The 17560-nt window shown below is 41.7% G+C and overlaps 1 protein-coding gene across 7 annotated transcripts in view; it reads right to left on the bottom strand.

Annotated features, from left to right (window-relative positions):
- RALGAPA2 (Ral GTPase activating protein catalytic subunit alpha 2) overlaps positions 1-17560 on the bottom strand; it is a 341673-nt gene that overhangs the window by 117492 nt on the left and 206621 nt on the right. For all 7 annotated transcript variants that reach the window (XM_027624203.2, XM_027624204.2, XM_027624200.2 and 4 more), the window contains 5 exons: positions 12859-12967; positions 6717-6827; positions 4637-4705; positions 4212-4349; positions 1834-2017 (listed from right to left, as the gene is read on the bottom strand). In XM_027624203.2, coding sequence (XP_027480004.1) covers positions 1834-2017; positions 4212-4349; positions 4637-4705; positions 6717-6827; positions 12859-12967 — 611 coding nt within the window. The remainder of the gene's footprint in view (positions 1-1833; positions 2018-4211; positions 4350-4636; positions 4706-6716; positions 6828-12858; positions 12968-17560) is intronic.

The following is a 17560-nucleotide window of genomic DNA, read 5'->3' as shown; positions in this document are numbered from 1 at the left end:
GAAAATAATAGATAAATATACAATATTGCTTCCCAGAAACATGTGAGAAAAAAGTTTGGTTACGAATGATGAATTATGACACTGAATGAGAAAAAAACCTCTCAAATACAAGCACATTTTGTTTAACCTAAAATACTTCAGCTATCATCTTTAATTTTCCTCTCATTCTTAAGAGGGTGTACCCACTTAGCAAGAGTGTCTGTGCATGCCAATATGTTTTTAAACTGCTTTGCTTTTTTTATTTAAAGTGTTAGTGAATTTTAAAACTCCTTTGCCTCTGAAGTACAAGCAATTATTTTTAGTACCACAGAACTATGTTAGGACAAGCTTGCATAAGGTCTGAGGTTTTCTATAAAACTTTCCTGGACTGGACGATTCCAGAGCCTTTGCCAATGACTGGTGCTCCCACTCCCATCCTCTTCATCGTCACCTCACCTGTCGTCTTCCTCTCGGCCTAACCCATACTCCAGACTCTGTAGTCTTGCAAGCATAGCCCTGGACTCCATGCCCTCAACTGGTTACTGTCCCTCCTTTGTCCACCAAAGGACCTACAAGAAGAATGTCTTGGGGGTCTGAACAGTCATCCCCAAATCACCTGCTCAGGCTTTTTGGCTACAGACTAACCTCCATGCCCAAAGTACTCAGCAAAACTCACCACCAAATGCTTAGCTGGGAAACAAAACAAAACAGCTCCCACTCTCCGTGATGTTTTTGAAGCACCTAGGACTGCTGACTTTTCTTGGCTCCTTATTCCCTTTCTTCCCTCGACTTCTCAGAACTGACTCTTTCTGGGTTCTTTTTCCAATTCCCTGACTTTGTTTTCCTGGTGATATTCCCTCATTCCTTTTTCTTTAACGTGTTTTTACTCCCAAGGTTCCACCCTTGGGCCTAGGTTTTAACTTGCCAAGTCTGTAACATTTTCATGGATGATCCAACACTCCACACCCACATTTTTTTTTTAACTTTTAACTTTGAGACAATAGAAGATTCACATGCACTTGTAAGAAATAATACAGAGAGATCCCAAATATCCTTCATCCCCCTGGTAATATCTTACATAGCATAGCTTTAGTACAGTATCACAATCAGGAAATTTTGATTGGTATCTTGATATGATATGGTACATTTGATATGATTCATCAATATTCAGAGTTTACTCGTTTCACATGTACTATGTATGTGTGTGTTTGGTTCTATGCAATTATTTCATATGTACAGGTGATATACCTACCTTTGGACTCACATTTCAAGGCCCAGAGATAGGCTCTTTGCCTTTTAGGAAGAAGGGAGGTTGAGGAAGACATACAGCAGTTCCTAATCCTGACGATACCCATATATTCTAAAATGGACCCTCTGCCATCAGCAGAGTGATCCTCAAACTGTGGCATGTAAATCCCCACCTCTCTACAATGCTCTCCTAGTCTGCAACCCTCCACGAGATCCTTTCAAAGTCTGCCCATCCTTCTAAGTCTGGCTTAGGTCCTTCCCCACGGGAAGCCCCCATGGTGCTACCGGTCCACAAATAAGTCCTCCTGCATTAATCCTGTCTCTCCAGTTACACGTAAAGTTCCTGTAGGATAGAAATGAGCCTTTTTCTGTGGGTCTCATAGGTCTGAAAAATACAGGCCCTCAATACAAAATTCAGCTAAGATAGGAAAAAGGAGAGGAAGTGAAGAAACGAGAAAAAAAGAAACAAGGAAGGCAGAATTTGCTATCACAGAAGAGTTTAGAAACCAAAAACTAGATTGTTAAAAATAATATAGCAAGCATGGGCAAAAGGCTACAATCTTTCCTTTTCCTGCCCATGAGAATTAATATTCTGAAGAATCTCACCCTCTTCAACTGTGAGCAGGTTGCCCAAATCTGCTGATGAATGATACTGGACTGGCTCCGAATTCTTCACATTTGCCAGTGGCAGGAAAGGATCGTAATCCGGGGAGGACAGGTCGGCCAGGGTCAGTGTGTAGTGACTCTGCTGGGTGTATGTGCTTGAGCCACAAACACAGCAGTGCAGAACCTGTGAAAAACAGAAGGGAATGTGTGCTGTGGATGCGACGAACCTCCTGTCCCGACAATCTGCCACCCCACAAGAGCACTTAGGGGGTAGGTAATACTTGAAGACATAGAATCCCTTCCATTCTAAAACATCTTCGTGCTATTTGCAAGTTTATTTTGTTCCTTTTACATCAATGCCAATAAATATATTCTCAGGACAAAAGGAAAGTGTAAGTTAAAAAGTGCTGATTTTGCCCTAAGTCCTGCTGTGGCCCACCAGAATGTTCACAGATCTTCTTTTTACGGTCCCAAACTCTACTACCCAAATGTCCATCAACAGTACAACAGATATAAATCATGGCATCCTCTCATTGTGTATTACCAAATAGCAACAAGTGAAAAATCTGCAACTATTCACAAGAGTATGAATGAATCCTTCAGAAATAATGCTGAGTGAAGGACGCCAAGCACAGAAGCACATATTGCATAATTCCAGCTATACAAAGTACAAAAAAAATCTACACTGTTAGACAGGCTAGCGGTTACCCCAGGTGTGTGCATGAAGATAGTGACTAGTAGGGAGGCATGATGGGGGCTTCTGGGATACCAAGGCTATTCAGTTTCTGCAGCTGGGATCTGGTTTCACAGGTGTGATCACTTTGTGAAAATTCATCAAGCTCTCACTTATACTGAAGCACTTGTCTGGATGCATATTATACTTAATAAAAAGTTTCCTTTAAAGATACAATAATGTTATTCAATAAATTTGTGAATCATGTTAACTAGGAGGTGACTCTTTTATTGGTAAAACAATTTTAAGAGAAATCTTTTAAGAAAAGAAATATCAGAAAAGAGATAAATTTAAATGACTGTGGCTACTGTACTTGGTCAAGTCAGGCCTCAAATAGGTTTTATAAGCCACAAAGATGACAGAAGTATCTAATGAATCCTAACAGTTATTAAAATTTTTGACCACTAAAGAAACCATTTAAAGATACAAAATACTTTTTAGTAGAATTTCAACCATGTTAAGTGTCTTTTTCCTTTGTATCAGATACATTTTAAAACAAGGCAACACAGTAATAAGTTAATGACTTGGAATTTTTTTTTTAAAGGTTATTAGTAGGGGCCCCTGGGTGGCTCAGTTGGTCAAGCGCCTGCCTTCGGCTCAGGTCATGATCTTAGGGTCCTGGGATCGAGCCCCGCGTCAGGCTCCCTACTCAGTGGGGAGCCTGCTTCTCCCTCTGCCTCTGCTGTTCCCCCTGCTTGTGTTCTCTTGCTCACTCTCTCTCTCAAATAAATGAAATCTTTAAAAAAAAATAAAGGTTATTAGTAAAGGTTTGTTACTAAAAAAATTAACAGAACTGTCTCTACTTAGTAGTAATTATTCAATGGATACACAAGTGCTAAATTCATAAATGAAGCTTTCACAGGAGGGACTGTGAAGCCAATATAGAAGGATAATACAGAGTCCAGAGCAAACACCATACCTACGTATCAGTAGGGGGTGAAATTCAAATATCTTGAGTATGATAAAAGTGATGAGACTAAATACTTTGATGTTATATATTTCCTTAATTTATTTCTTAAGATCTCGGGGTGCCTAGATGGCTCAGTCGGTTAAACATCGGCTCAGGTCATGAGCTCAGCGTCTTGGGATGGAACCCTGAGTCGGGCTCCCTGCTCAGTGGAGAGTCTGCTTCTTCCTCGCCTCCCTGCTTGCGCTCTATCTTGCTATCTCTATCTCTTTCTCTCAAATAAATAAATAAAATCTTAAAAAAATTTATTTCTTAAGATCTTTTAAACAAAGAGACCATTGAGACCTTTATATTTTTTCTTCCATTGATAAGCAGATTTTTGTCAAACTATGGCTATAAATATTCCTACAATATAAACAGTTCTTTTTAAAGTTAAGTAGAGATAGACCATGTTACATGAAAATTTGGGGGGGTGGTTTCTGGTCAAATTGCAGTTGTTGAAAGATGGAAGTCATGTGAAAATGCAGGCTTCTTTCACTTGGTAACCATTGCTTCTCTACAATAATATCTGTTCTGTTTTCACTACTTAAATTATTCATTTCTTTTAAAATGCTTCAGCCCCCGTATATGCTTTTCAAAAGAGCACAAATAAATAAGTAAATGTATAAAACATATTTTGGTAATTCTCTGATGCTTACGTCTATACTCTATGCCCCTGAGGCCCAAATGGAGACTCACCCTATAGATATAGTCCAGCAAAGGGCCTCTGGACGAGTGCTGCCCTTCCAGGGCCGCCGCAGACACCGGGCGGAGAAGGGTGCTCACCGGCAATGCCATACACCAGTCCAAGAGGCAGAGTAGCAAGGACACAATAAACTGGAAGAGGAGACATGCCCCGTAACATACACTGCAATCTTTCAAGCTTCACTACATGTAACAGCAAACAACAGAACTGTCCCTGTATAATAATATTCAGTGGACACACAAATGCAAAAGAAATAACTGAATAAATAAAAGTTCTCACAGGGGAGACTGTTAGGACCAATATATCGGAAGAATACTATAAAGGATATCCCTATATAGAACATTATTTATCATTTGGTCTTACATTAAAAAAACAAACAAACAAACTCTGGAAAAAACTTAGCTGATGTGCCACCTACCTTTTTATCTGTTTCCGCTGAGGAGTACTCTGCACTTGGTAAAAGAAAAGCAATTGTGGCCACAAGGATCTGCATAAAAGACAAATCCCCAATGAAACAGACCATAGCAATAGTTTGGGAAACCATATGTTAAGAGTCCCAAGATGGCCTTGCACTAAACCCAGCTTGGTGCCAACTCGCTAGAGAAAGGTGACAAAAAGCAGAGAGCCAGTTTAGAGCTCCCTGCAGTCCTGAAAATCAGGAGAAAGTGATAGAGCCATGCCCAGTCTCCACTCCACTCTACTGGTGATGAAACTGGGGGCCCCAGAGGAAGGAACATTTCTCTCTGTGGTCACACAATTCCCATCATCATCCTCTACACTTTACACAATGAAAGTAAAAAATATTTTCAAAAATAACTATGAAAATGCTCCCATTTGATTTTCTTACAAACCATTCAGGTCTCCATCTGTTGTCCTGGTGTAAAAGCACCCCTTGCATTCTCAAAGGTATTCCCCTTTTGATGATAAACTATAACTCATCTTTGAACAACCCAGGGATTAGGGGTGCTGACTCCCCTGACTTCCCTCAAATTTAAATACTAAGGACAGAAGGAACAGGAAGAATCATCCCAGTGTTGATATCCTGGAGGTCAGTCACATCTGAGGGTGCTTGCCTGTATAGAGGCAGGTGCCTTCACCTCTGTAGGTGCCTGCATATAAGGCACATCCATCCCTGCCAGTTTTGAAAGCTACACTTTTTGAAACATGCCCTGTTCTTTACACATCCAGTGGTAACTCTTCAAGGAAATTTGATTTATCTCTGTGTGATATTACAGGGAGAGAAGAAGTGATACTGATTTATTTTCTCTCAGCCCTAGACAGATTTCACCAGTGAGATCACTTAGTTCTCTAGGTGGCCTAGAGTGGAACAGAGCTCTGGACACAGGAATAGCAGATGCTGCTACTCCTACTACTGGCTGGAAGCCTCATCAATAACATAAACAGTTGATCAATACATATTTTATATGTTATATATATACTATGCTGTATTCTTACAATAAAGTAAGCTAGAGAAAAGAAAATGTTAAGAAAATCGCAAGGAAGAGAAAATACATTTACAGTCCTCTACTGTATTTATACAAAAAATCCACATACAAATGGACTTATGCAGTTCAAATCCATGTTGTTCAAGGGTCAACTGTACACAGTTGCCCTAAAACACAACTTTACAACTTGCAGCATCTGCTATTCCTGTGTCCAGAGCTCTGTTCCACTCTAGGCCACCTAGAGAACTAAGTGATCTCACTGGTGAAATCTGTCTAGGGCTGAGAGAAAATAAATCAGTATCACTTCTTCTCTCCCTGTAATATCACACAGAGATAAATCAAATTTCCTTGAAGAGTTACCACTGGATGTGTAAAGAACAGGGCATGTTTCAAAAAGTGTAGCTTTCAAAACTGGCAGGGATGGATGTGCCTTATATGCAGGCACCTACAGAGGTGAAGGCACCTGCCTCTATACAGGCAAGCACCCTCAGATGTGACTGACCTCCAGGATATCATCACTGGGATGATTCTTCCTGTTCCTTCTGTCCTTCTCTCCCACCAACTACCCTCACCATCCCCCTCCCCCCAAGCATATTACAGTAGTAATCACATTACAGCTGGGTAATCACGCTATGGCAGAAAGCGTGGTCCGGGGCTTTAGTCTGGGAGAGACTCCTGTTTCATACAACAGTCCCCCCAACTCCCCGCCCCTGCATAGAGGGCATCATAACCAGCTGCCTACTCCTTGTTGGCACCATCCAAATTACTCTCGATGAATGAAGCCCAATCTACAAAAGGTCTCTTTGTTGTGGTCGTGTCTGCCTTTCAAACTCTCCAAGTGTGAGACTCTGCCCCGAACACTGGTGGCTTCTTTACGTAGTGCCTGAAATCACAGCTGAGAAGGGCCAGTGCGATTTACTCTTAAAATGAATGACTCGTATGGCAATGTAACAGACAGTTCTCTAACAATTATTTGAGTATCTGTAATTCATTAAATATCGCATAGAGTAAGAGGGAAACGCTTATGTTTTAGCATTACAGGAAAAGACTTACTTCTGCAATTTTCCGAGGGAGAGAGGTTTCAAACATCTGAAGCTTTTCCCAGTAGGAAACCAGCAACTGAAGAACATCACAGGCCACCTGAGCCACGATTTTGTTAGAAAACTATAAAGGGAAACAAAACCCCAAACGAAAGGACTAAACTTAACACGTACATTTGTCCTGAGGAAGAAAAGAACAGGCATTTCTTTCCAGCGATATTTAGGGATACATTTTCTTGTTTGGCATTCAATTTTTGAAAAATGTGTCCTGGTACCAGATAGGTTGTATATGATCACCATCCTGTAACTGCCTCTTGTCCAGACTAGCTGTATTACTTTACGTAATGTTCTACAGAAACAAGTAGCTGTTGTTCAGTCATAGAAAAATTAAAACCATAATTTCAGACGCCTCATGCAGATCGCACAAATCATAGTTTTGACAATTACAGGAAATTAAAATGTAGTCCATTACTGAGTATTCCCTATGTGCTGGACATTTTACAAGAATTTTCCTCATTTTCACATTGATAAATCTTCATTAGCAGCTCTGCAAGGTAGACGTGATCTTCACTTTACACCTGGAGAAATGGGGACTGAACCTGCATGTGTAATGTACTAAGAAATGTGAAACTTTGGTGACTGCAAGAACCTAATTCATATGTTCTCGTGTACCCAATTACTTTGAGTATGTTTTTGGAGTCTGGTGTGTGTCCAAGGTCCTCTGGATGCTCCCATTTCTTGTGAGATGGCATATTAATGGGGAGGGATGGTGCCTACAAGGTCCACGGGCTGGGGTGGATGAAACAGGTGAAGGTACCCTGTACCTCTCTCCCTGGCCAGAACCTGGGACTACTCTGCTCTCCACACCTCATTATCTACAGAAGAAAGATTTGTCACTGATTTTGGGTCCTTGTCCAGGGAAACCTCTGGCTATGTAGTTTAGTTATTTCCATGCCAGGAGCTCCAAGTCCCATGAAGCAGATCCCAATTGACCTCAGCACCACATAGACACAGAAAAGTCAACATTTAGCATCTGTGTAAACTCACAGGACAAAGAAGTTAAGGCAAAAGGGATTCTTTTGAATTCTATAGGATAAACACTTCCTGACTGCCCCTTCCTGATAGGCACAAAGTACACCCAGGGCAAGAGCATCTGTGCTCAAGAAGCTCTTCAGAGCCTGGCCTCTAGGCCTCAGATGACCTGATGCTCATAGGCTTCTTTCAATCCCTCAAATACTAGCTTGCTTCTGCCCCAGGGCCTTTGCACTTGTTCCGTGCTTTGCCTGGGACACTCATTCCCCAGGTCTGCATGTTGCTGGCACTGCCACATCTTTCAGATCATGGCACTAAATGTCTCCTCCATGAGGCCACCATGCCCATTCAAAGGAGTGGCAGCCCACTTGCTCCAGCTCTTCAGCTTCATCCTGTTTCCATCTTATAGTTCCCTTATGGCATTAAGGGCTATCAAGCTGATCTTCTATGTTTGTCTGCCTATTCTTTGGTGTGTTTAATTTTTCCACATCTTGTTCACCATTATATTCTTAATGCCTTGCATAGCCCCCCGAGGAGAAGCACATGGTGAGTCTGAGGTGAAGATGGAACTGAGGGACTGAAGAACATGAGTGTGTTTCTGCTGCATCACAGTGGTCAAGTCATGGGGTGGAAACAGAAGGCTGGCATGGCTCTTACATCTAGAATCTGGAAGCACACAAGAGGACGACAAGAAATGAGAACTCTGGTAGACCAGACAACAAGCCTCTGGGCAGAGAGGGGTAAGGTGTGAGAGAGGGGGCAGACAGCAGAGAGGACGTGTTGTAGGGAGAAGGAGAGCTGAGCTTAGCCTGGAAGAATGCAGAGGGAGAGTGTCTCCGTGCAGCAGGGCCCTGTGGCAGGCCAGGCTGGGCTGGAGGGCTGCAAGTGGGGTGGTATTAGTCACACGTGAATGCTGTGGTGGTGGGGGGGGGACAAATCACTCACTCACTCACTCACTCACTCAGCACATACTCATGGAATGAAGACAATGTGCCAGCACTGATGGTGACACAGCTACACTTGTGGTAGGCATGGCAGAAGGGATAGGTTGTTGAATCACTGTGTTGTACACCTGAAACTAACATCACATTGTGTGTCAGCTATACTCAAATAATAATAAAAAAAGTAATCAACCCCACTCCCCCAAAAAACCATATGGGGAAAAGAATTCTGGGAAATGCTGTCCAGGCTCAGCTAAACTGACAAGTACTAAGGCCCCAGCTCCCCTGCTGCCCCGACACCACACTCTGCCCCATAGATCAACATCTTGCTCTTCAAATGTATACCAATTCATGGGCACCTCAGGACCTTGGTCCTTGGTGCTCCTTCTGCCTGGAGTGCCCCTTTCCCAGACACTGCCCAGCTCCTTCTCACTATTCATTTCTGCACTCACATGCCACCTTCTTCCCACTAGAGAGGATCTCTTGCTCCTGGATGCTCTCTAAAATGTGTAGTTGCTTGGCCAGTGTCAATGCCCCCCTCTCTCCTTAACTAATAGTAGATCTTTTTCCAGGTGCAAGTCCCCTCTCACTGGCTGCAATAAATGAGAAGATTTTATTCCCAGCCTCAGTCACTGGCACAGGGATGAGGGAGAAACCTCAGCTAATGCATCTCAGTAGCCCTTACTAGAATGCTGTAAAGGAAGTCCTGCTGAACCCAAACAAAGACAGGCAGGACGCTGACTCCTACTGGCAGACATCCTCCAACCCTGTGGGCATCCCACCCTAAGATGAAGCCACCTCTGTGGACTACAGAGCAGAAGAGTCAAACAATTAGGTCAGTGTTGACGCTGTTAATCTCCTGGATCAACCAACCTCAAACTCTTCCATACCCATGTATTTTCCAGCTATACGAACCAATATTCTCCCATGTTGTTTAAGCCAAAAAAGAAAAGCAAAGCATAGGGCACAAGATGAACAGGGCAGATACAGTCCCTACTTTGAAAGACTGACAATCTTAGGAACAGGCAGGGACCTGTTTGTGTAGGTCCCTGAATGCCATGCTTAGTATTCTAGTCTGTGGGTGGCTTGGTCAGGCCTTGTGCAGACAGATGCCTCTGGTGGCAGTCTGGAGGACAGATCTGTGGGGGCCAGACTAGGGCCATGGAGTTGGAGGGCACCACCTGGAGGCTCAGGTATTGGCAGAGGGAGACAGCCTTGGTGAGGGATGGCCCTAGGGCAGCAGGACTCTATGACTGAAGATGGTGGTGGGGTAAGGAGGAGGAGACAATTAATGATGGGGTAAGAAAAGGAGGAACAAGTGAGGCTGAGGGTAGGGGTTCAGGCTGGGCTGCCTGGGATGCAAGGTTGGCAGCTCACCTGAGCCAGAGCCAAAGGTGACACTCTAGTGCCCTTGGCCCACATCCTGGATGGGACACCTAAGTAATTACAGCTCAGGCTTAGAACACTCCCCTGCCACCCTTGCTGCCCACAACACTACCCCACCAGACACAACTAGCTGGGTGGAAATCTCCACAGGTGCTTATGAGTGCACTGCTCTCATTTACTGCTGAGGCTGCAGGCTGGTTTTCATTGATGCCCCCTGGGGAGCATTTCCAAGCCTTATCTGACCATGCCCTTCCCACATCAGAGGGAACACCCAAGTCAACCTTGTCAAGTGTTCCTGAAGGGCAGGGTCCCACAGCAGAGCGGTGCGCAGAGCCACGTGGAATCCATAAGGCGGGAAGCCCTTCCAGGGCTCATGCTCCCTGTGTTGCTGGGGCTGGGCCTCCTCCCAGCAGAGCCCCGAACCTCCCTGAGGCCCCTCTTCTTAGAGTTGTTCCCTGTGGCAACGCTCTCCCTGCTAGGCCCTCAGTTCTTTGAGATTTATGTGCCACCTCCTTCAGTAAAAGTACCAACTGGCACAGGAACACAGACATCAGAGGGAGTCAGGCAGGGAGCTGTCCCAGGAATTACACCCATGAGTTTTCCTCTGCTATTCCTAATGGTTAAAGGGAGGCTGATTTGGCCGATCTTGGCCCTCTGATTTCTTTGCAATTCAAGCTGGAATGAGTTCCTTGGCCTTCTTCAGTTGCCTTCTCTCTTATTTCTAAAATGGGGGGGAGCCAGAGCACCTACACGTGTGGGGGGGCTTCCATGGGACAGTCCCTGCACTGTGTTGGGATGCCCCTGACAGAGGCTGGGCTCCATGCATTCTTCTTCTGGTGCCTTATGTTTTTCCTCATCATTATAGAAAAAGTAAAGAAATTTTTGAAAATGTGGAAACTACAATGACAAAATGTAAGCCCTTATATCCTTCTACTTTTGTTATCAATTTCCATCCCTCTTCTGTACTACATAGAACCACACAGGGTACAAGGATAGCTATATAGCTATTTCTACACATCTCCTTCATTCTCAGACACCACGGAATTATTAACAGCTTTTCCAGGAAAGGGGTAGAGGTGGGGAAGCCACGCTACACTCAACATTTGAAAAACAGATCTTAGAATTGAGAAAATAGGATATTAAAAAAATTAGACTCTGCATAGATATACAATTGCTATCCAACTTTTTTTTCAGTATAGTTACATGTGAATATTTCACCATGGCTTTTGCAGTTGTGCAAAAGCCCAGACAAGGGGTCAGGGTGTCCTGGGTTTGACCCTAGCCAACTCTTTACTTACCAATCAGCTCATTTTCCACATTTGTGAAGCGGAGGTGGCAGTAACCCTTCACCTCATAGGGTGGTTCTAAGGATTAAAGGCAACCACAAAGGTCACCGCCCTGCTCAGGCCAGAGGGAGCACTCCTAATTGATCCTGGTTGGATCAATTTTCCATTCCTCACCACAGGGATCAGCAGGAAGTGTTTCTCCAGCTCTCATGATAGAACCGGCATGCCCAGGTGTGGAGGAGGAGAGAACAGCAGGATAGGGTGACAGAGGCGGGTGGTCAGAGGGCTTATCAAGCTTGGCCAGGAAGGGGAGTGGGTGAGGAGGCTGCCATGAAATCAGGCTGAAAAGCAGGCAGGGGCTAGACCAGAGGGCTGGATGCCAAGCCATGGGCAGGGGATGCCCCCGGCTGGTTATCCTGTGGGCTGAAGCACAAAGGGTGACACAGGGGCTGTCAATGGCCTGGTGATGACTGTTCCAGTGTCAGCGACAGTGGCGGTTACTACTGTAGCAGCACATGACAGGCAGTAAAGAAGGGCAGGCCTGAGCCTGGATGCTGGTATCAAACAGTTCAGGGTCTGAACTTTGGCTTGGCCAGGCTCTAGAGCCTGGAATGAGCTCCTTAGCTCTCCTGCACCCCAGTTCCTCCCTGTAAAATGGGACAACTGTCTCACAGCTGAGAACTTCCACAAACTCCCAGCACAGTGGCTGGCAGGGACTGGGCACTCACTGGTTCTGGGGGTATAATGACAGCAATGCTAATTATTACCACCATTTGTAAGCAGGAGCCAGAAAAGGACCTGGCAGGATTTGAGCTCTGGTTTAGAAAGTGGCCTAAGAGTATGTACAAAGGTTTTGTTTGCTCTTGGTACCATCACTTATACCCGCATGGCTATGGGCTCATGCCCTGATTCCTCTGTGCCTTGCTTTCCTCTGGTGTGACATAGGGATGGTACTATCTACCTTGCAGAGCTGCTGTTGTGAAGGTTATAGAGACTCTACCATGAATCCAGCCCAGCATGACTGCCCAGTGAATGGCAGCTCTTCTTTTCATTAACAAAGCAAAGGAAGAAAGCCATCCTAAAAGTGCCAAGACCCAGTCAGACAGTGAGCACTTAGGACCGCTAACTGGGAGCTTTCAGGTCTCTCCCAGTCCCACTGAAGAGGCCAGGGCATGAAATCCCAGCTGCCTGTCACTATTACCAGCAGATGACAGTTGTGCTGCTTGCCACAGGGAGTGCCCAGCTACCAGAGGAACCCTGCTCAGCCGCAGGGCTTGGTCCAGGAGCACTCAGGCTATGGATGGCCAGGCTGCAGCCACCAGTGGGGAAGCAGCTGATGGTGGCCTCTCTTGGGAGCCTCACAGAATGTTCAACATGGCTCACAGAAAAACAATTTTTGATTCAAAATCTCTCACGTATGGGAAAATAGCGATGGGCTAATTCAAACTAGAACTGGTTGACTATCTGGGATCCAGCTTACTGTCAAATACACATCACGGATCGGTAATACCTTCAAAGTGACACCTATCACATTGACGGCCTCTTTCAGCTGAGGATGGCTTGTACACTGTGCCAGCTCTTCGCATATCCAGACCCCAAGGGAGCAAATGGCAATGCATCTTTTGAAAAAGAAGGAAAAGGAAGGAAACTCTCAAAAAATTTAATATAATTTCTTGGTATTTTCAAGTGACAAAGTATTTTAAATCTTTTTTACAAAGTGGCCAAAATTACAGATATGTTAAGAGTGTCTTCCTGAGGAAAAAGATAAAGTACCCTCAATAGTTCAGTTTTCAGGACAAAGAGAAATACTGATATTGGTTAGCAATTAAATATTTAATGAAATAAATGGTCTATATCCTGTTCATAGTCACAGAGCACATATCAGCTATTTTTGCTGACACTTTAAATTACGTTGTATTGCTTCAAGAGAGTTTTGAGGAAGAATCAAAAACATGAATCTTAGAAAATGGTTGGACATCGAGTTTGTAATTGTTTTTCTTACAATAAGATATACAACACCTACTACAAACAGAAGACAAACCCCACATTTCATTGTAAAAAATATTGGAATACAACTTTCAGAATCAGCTGCACTGTTACTGCTTTTAAACAATGTTAGGACAAAGCCTTCTTCAAGTTGCACAGTCCTTTAAAAATTACCTTTTTCAATTATAAATCAACTTTAAGTGATGATTATCTTTGAAATTGACATATTCTAATCTTTTGCAATGATCAAAAAGTCATATTCCTGTTAATCTTTTCTGAATGCGCACATATAAAATTAAAATACTTGCTCCCAAACCTGCTCACTTTCAGAACAAAAGGAGTTTTCAAGCCACTATTCGGAACCAGACACTAGTTGTGTATGTATATGTTGTTCTTTGTAAGAAGAGGTCACATTGCCAGTGCCAATTAAACTGAATGTACTGCTCAGCTCTCCACAGTGCAAGTTCTTTGTATTCAGTATAATCTAGCTATTAAAATAAATATATTTTGAGGTTTTAAAACCACCATGTTTCACTGGATTTTCACCTCTTTAAATTAGGATGGATAAAGGGCTTCAGAACACGTTTATTAAAAGCTCTTTGGAGACTATGTCACCTTCTACCAAAACGCACTCAGGATAAGCATGCAGCCCAGTTTATAAGGTGTGCCTGGTCTTCCTGGATTCTCCAACGCCAGCATTATACAGGAGTTCCACACAGTTCAAACCCTCAGCTTTCCTTACTGTATAGAACTGTCTCCTCTTGCCTGATTTCTATACTGATTCTCAGTCCAGAAACTGCACTCTCTGTCATGTATTCTATTTGCCTCTTTATCTTCCCCCAGCTTAACTCAGACTCTGATTGTTCAACCCACTAAAATCTATCTAACTTGGAATTATACCCCAAATCATATTTTTACCACTTTAAGAGCCTCTCTTCCTTTGCAGGCTTGCATGTCTCTCTCTCTCTCTCTCTCTCTCTCTGTGTGTGTGTGTGTGTATTAATACATACACGTTTTTGTTTTTTTTTTTACAACCCATTAACCTATCTGTTAAATGTAATTCATTAAGAGCAAAGATCTCTCATTTCTAAGGAACACCTGCATTACTCTGTAACTATTAGCCTTGCACAACAGAGAACATTTGTGACCCATAAAATGGTTTCATAATGTGAACTACTCTCACCTGCCTTGAGTTTTAAAGCCACACTAGCTTATAGTAGCTCTTCAATGCTATTTTCTCTCTTTGAGATTTATGATTTAGCATTCCCATTTAGCATCTCCCTATTCTGGTACTCTCAGGTATTCCTTTTGGCTTTGAGTTTCTGTCAGTTAAGTTCCCTGTATCCCAAATGTGTCCTTTGTAATCCCAAATGGGTTCTCTCTCTCAAGACTTTTTTTTTAAGCTAATGGCAGGACCACCTTCACTCTCCTTTGTATGGCAACCCACTCTCTGGAGACTGTTTGCTACTCTGCCATCTCACACCACTCCAGTTTATGAACAGAAACTTACTATTTTTTCTTAACTTTTCTACATTATCACTCATAATTTTAACTATCTTCTCTCATAATTATCCTCCATTTATTTGAAATCTTGGTCATATTTCTGCTTATCTGCACTTGCATGACCTCAATTTCATTGTCTAACTCCATGTTTTATACACAGCCGATAAAGACAGAGCATACCATACACATTTCTATTCCATTTTTCAACTCCACAGAAATTTGGCTTTCTACAGTAAAGAAAAAGAGGAGGGGAAGGTATTGCCAAGACATGTTAAGGGTTTGAATGTGACAGGTAAGTGAAAAGGAGAAATCAAGGATTTTTCCCAAGTTTCTGGATTAAAAATCTGGGTAGATGATGGTGGTGCCCTTTACTGAGATGGAGTCTGAGGTATGGTCAGGAGATAAGGGTTCAGCTATGGTTGTGTTAATTTTGTATGTGTTAAGATATCCAAGCTGAGATATCAAGTAGAAAGCTTAATACATAAGCCTGAATATTTAGGGGGTTCACAGAAGAGGCCAGGCAAATAAATTCAGTATCATCAGTATCAGAAATTCAGTGGTATTTAAAGTCTGGTTAGCATGAATAAGAGCACCTAGGACAGTCAGAGAGAGAGAAGAGGACCAGCCCTAAACCTCGAGTGACTCTAACACTCAGAGGTTATGTGGGGGAACAGGAGCAGCTGCGGTGACAAAGGAATAAAATCAGAAGATTATATTCGAAGGAACTGGCATTGTTCAGGAAAAGGGTAAAGGCAGACTAATTTCAGAATTAGTAAGACAAGTATGCACATTAAAATTTCTAAGGCAAATTCTAAAAAATCTGAGAGTCTATGACTTCTGCAAAAATAGAGGTAATAAATGGAATGTGGAAAAAATCATCTGAATCAAAGGAAGGAAGGAAGAAAAGGAGAGGGGAAAAATGAAGGCAAGAATAGGGACAAAATGAGAGAATATTGATAAGGACAAATAACAAAATATAAAGGCAAATGAAAGAAATACATCCAAATATGTCAGTAACTACAGTAAATGTAAGTGAACTAAAGATTCAGTTAAAAGATCAAGGTCAGACAGGATAAATATATAAAATCAAGAATGTACAATTTTTGCAAAGACATTTAAAGAGAAGTATATAGAAAGGTTAAATTTAAAAGGATGGAAAATATTTACAAATATCTGAATCAATATGAGACAAGTGGTTTTTAAGAGAAAAAAATAATCATCCTTAGAGGTAAATAGGGTCACTACATAAATTAAGAGATATGATTCTCTACAGAGATTTGATAATTCTATAGTTCTATATAGCTAATAATATAGCTTCCAAATATATAAACAAAGATTGACAGATATACAAGGAAAAATAGATAAATGCACCATAATAGTGGGAGATTTTAACCTATTTTTCTCAGTAAATGATTAAGATGGTAAATAAATTAGAAAGGATGTAAAATATTTGAAACACATGATTAAAAAAATTAATCAAACGTACACATCTAGAGCAGTACACCCAACTACTGAAGAAATGGTATATACATGCTTTTCAAGCCTACCCAGGGCATTTGCAAAAACTGACTATCTACTGGGCCATAGAGCAAATCTCAACAATTTCAAAGACTGTTACTTGACGGACAACATATTGGATCTGTGATGCCTTTAAGATATCAGTAGCAAAAAGATAAATAAAATATATTATTTAATATAAATTAAATATATTTCTAAATAAATCATGACCCAGTGAAGGAATCATAATGGAAACAGGAAAAAATCTGTAGTGGAAAAATATTACATATCAAAATGTACAGAACTCAGATGACGTAGCATCTAGAAATAAATATATGAACTTAAACGTTGACATTTGTAAAGGAGAAAAGCTGAATTAGTATGCTGAGTTAGTATACTGTTATATTAATATATCAGAATAAATATGCTGATAAAAAGAAAAGGAATGACAGAATATGAAGAAAGAAAGAAAAAGGAGCAGAAAGTAGAAAATAAAAACAAATTAGAATAAAGAGGCTGAACAAAGACAAAAGTATGTTCTTTGAAAAGACTAACAAAAGTTGACAAGTCTTTGGCAAGACTAGTGACAAAAATCAGAGAATATATAATAGGGCCAGGGATTAAGAAGTGCATATAACTCTTAGAGTGAAAGAGACACAAGATAGCCAGTGTATTTCAAAACTTAGATGGAATGGACAAATTTCTACACAAGTTTAGTTTATCTAAGCTGTAAACAAAACAAAAAAAAGAAAAGAAAACCTTAATATTCCTAAAATCATGGAAGAAAATAAGTCAATGGTTAACCTTCTCATAAATAAATGACTAGACCTAGATAGTTTTACCATTGAGGTCCAAATACTAAATAACACAGGAGCATGAACTCTAATTTTATAAAAATTCTTGCTGACTACAGAGAATGAAACAATACTTCAGTCATTCTGTGATAGTATCTAACCCTGGAATCAAGCCTGATAAGAACAGGATGGGGAAAGAAAATTACAGGCCATAAATATAAATGCAACTTTCCTGAACAAAATGTTACTCAAATCAGACATGGTACTGTATAAACCAAGGTGAGTTTATCCCAAAATTCAAGGTTACTCTAATATGAACAAATTGATAACGAATTTATAGCTTCTGGTAATGGGAAACTAGAAAAGGTAGACTAAGCCATTCACTGAAGACCACTGAAGAAGTTAGTCAAAATACCAATCCCCCCTCCAAAA

Source organism: Zalophus californianus, chromosome 8, assembly GCF_009762305.2.
Source record: "Zalophus californianus isolate mZalCal1 chromosome 8, mZalCal1.pri.v2, whole genome shotgun sequence".
Lineage (NCBI taxonomy): Eukaryota > Metazoa > Chordata > Mammalia > Carnivora > Otariidae > Zalophus > Zalophus californianus.
The sequence above is the reverse complement of the archived record's forward strand: the minus strand, read 5'-3'. Positions and strand labels throughout refer to the sequence as shown.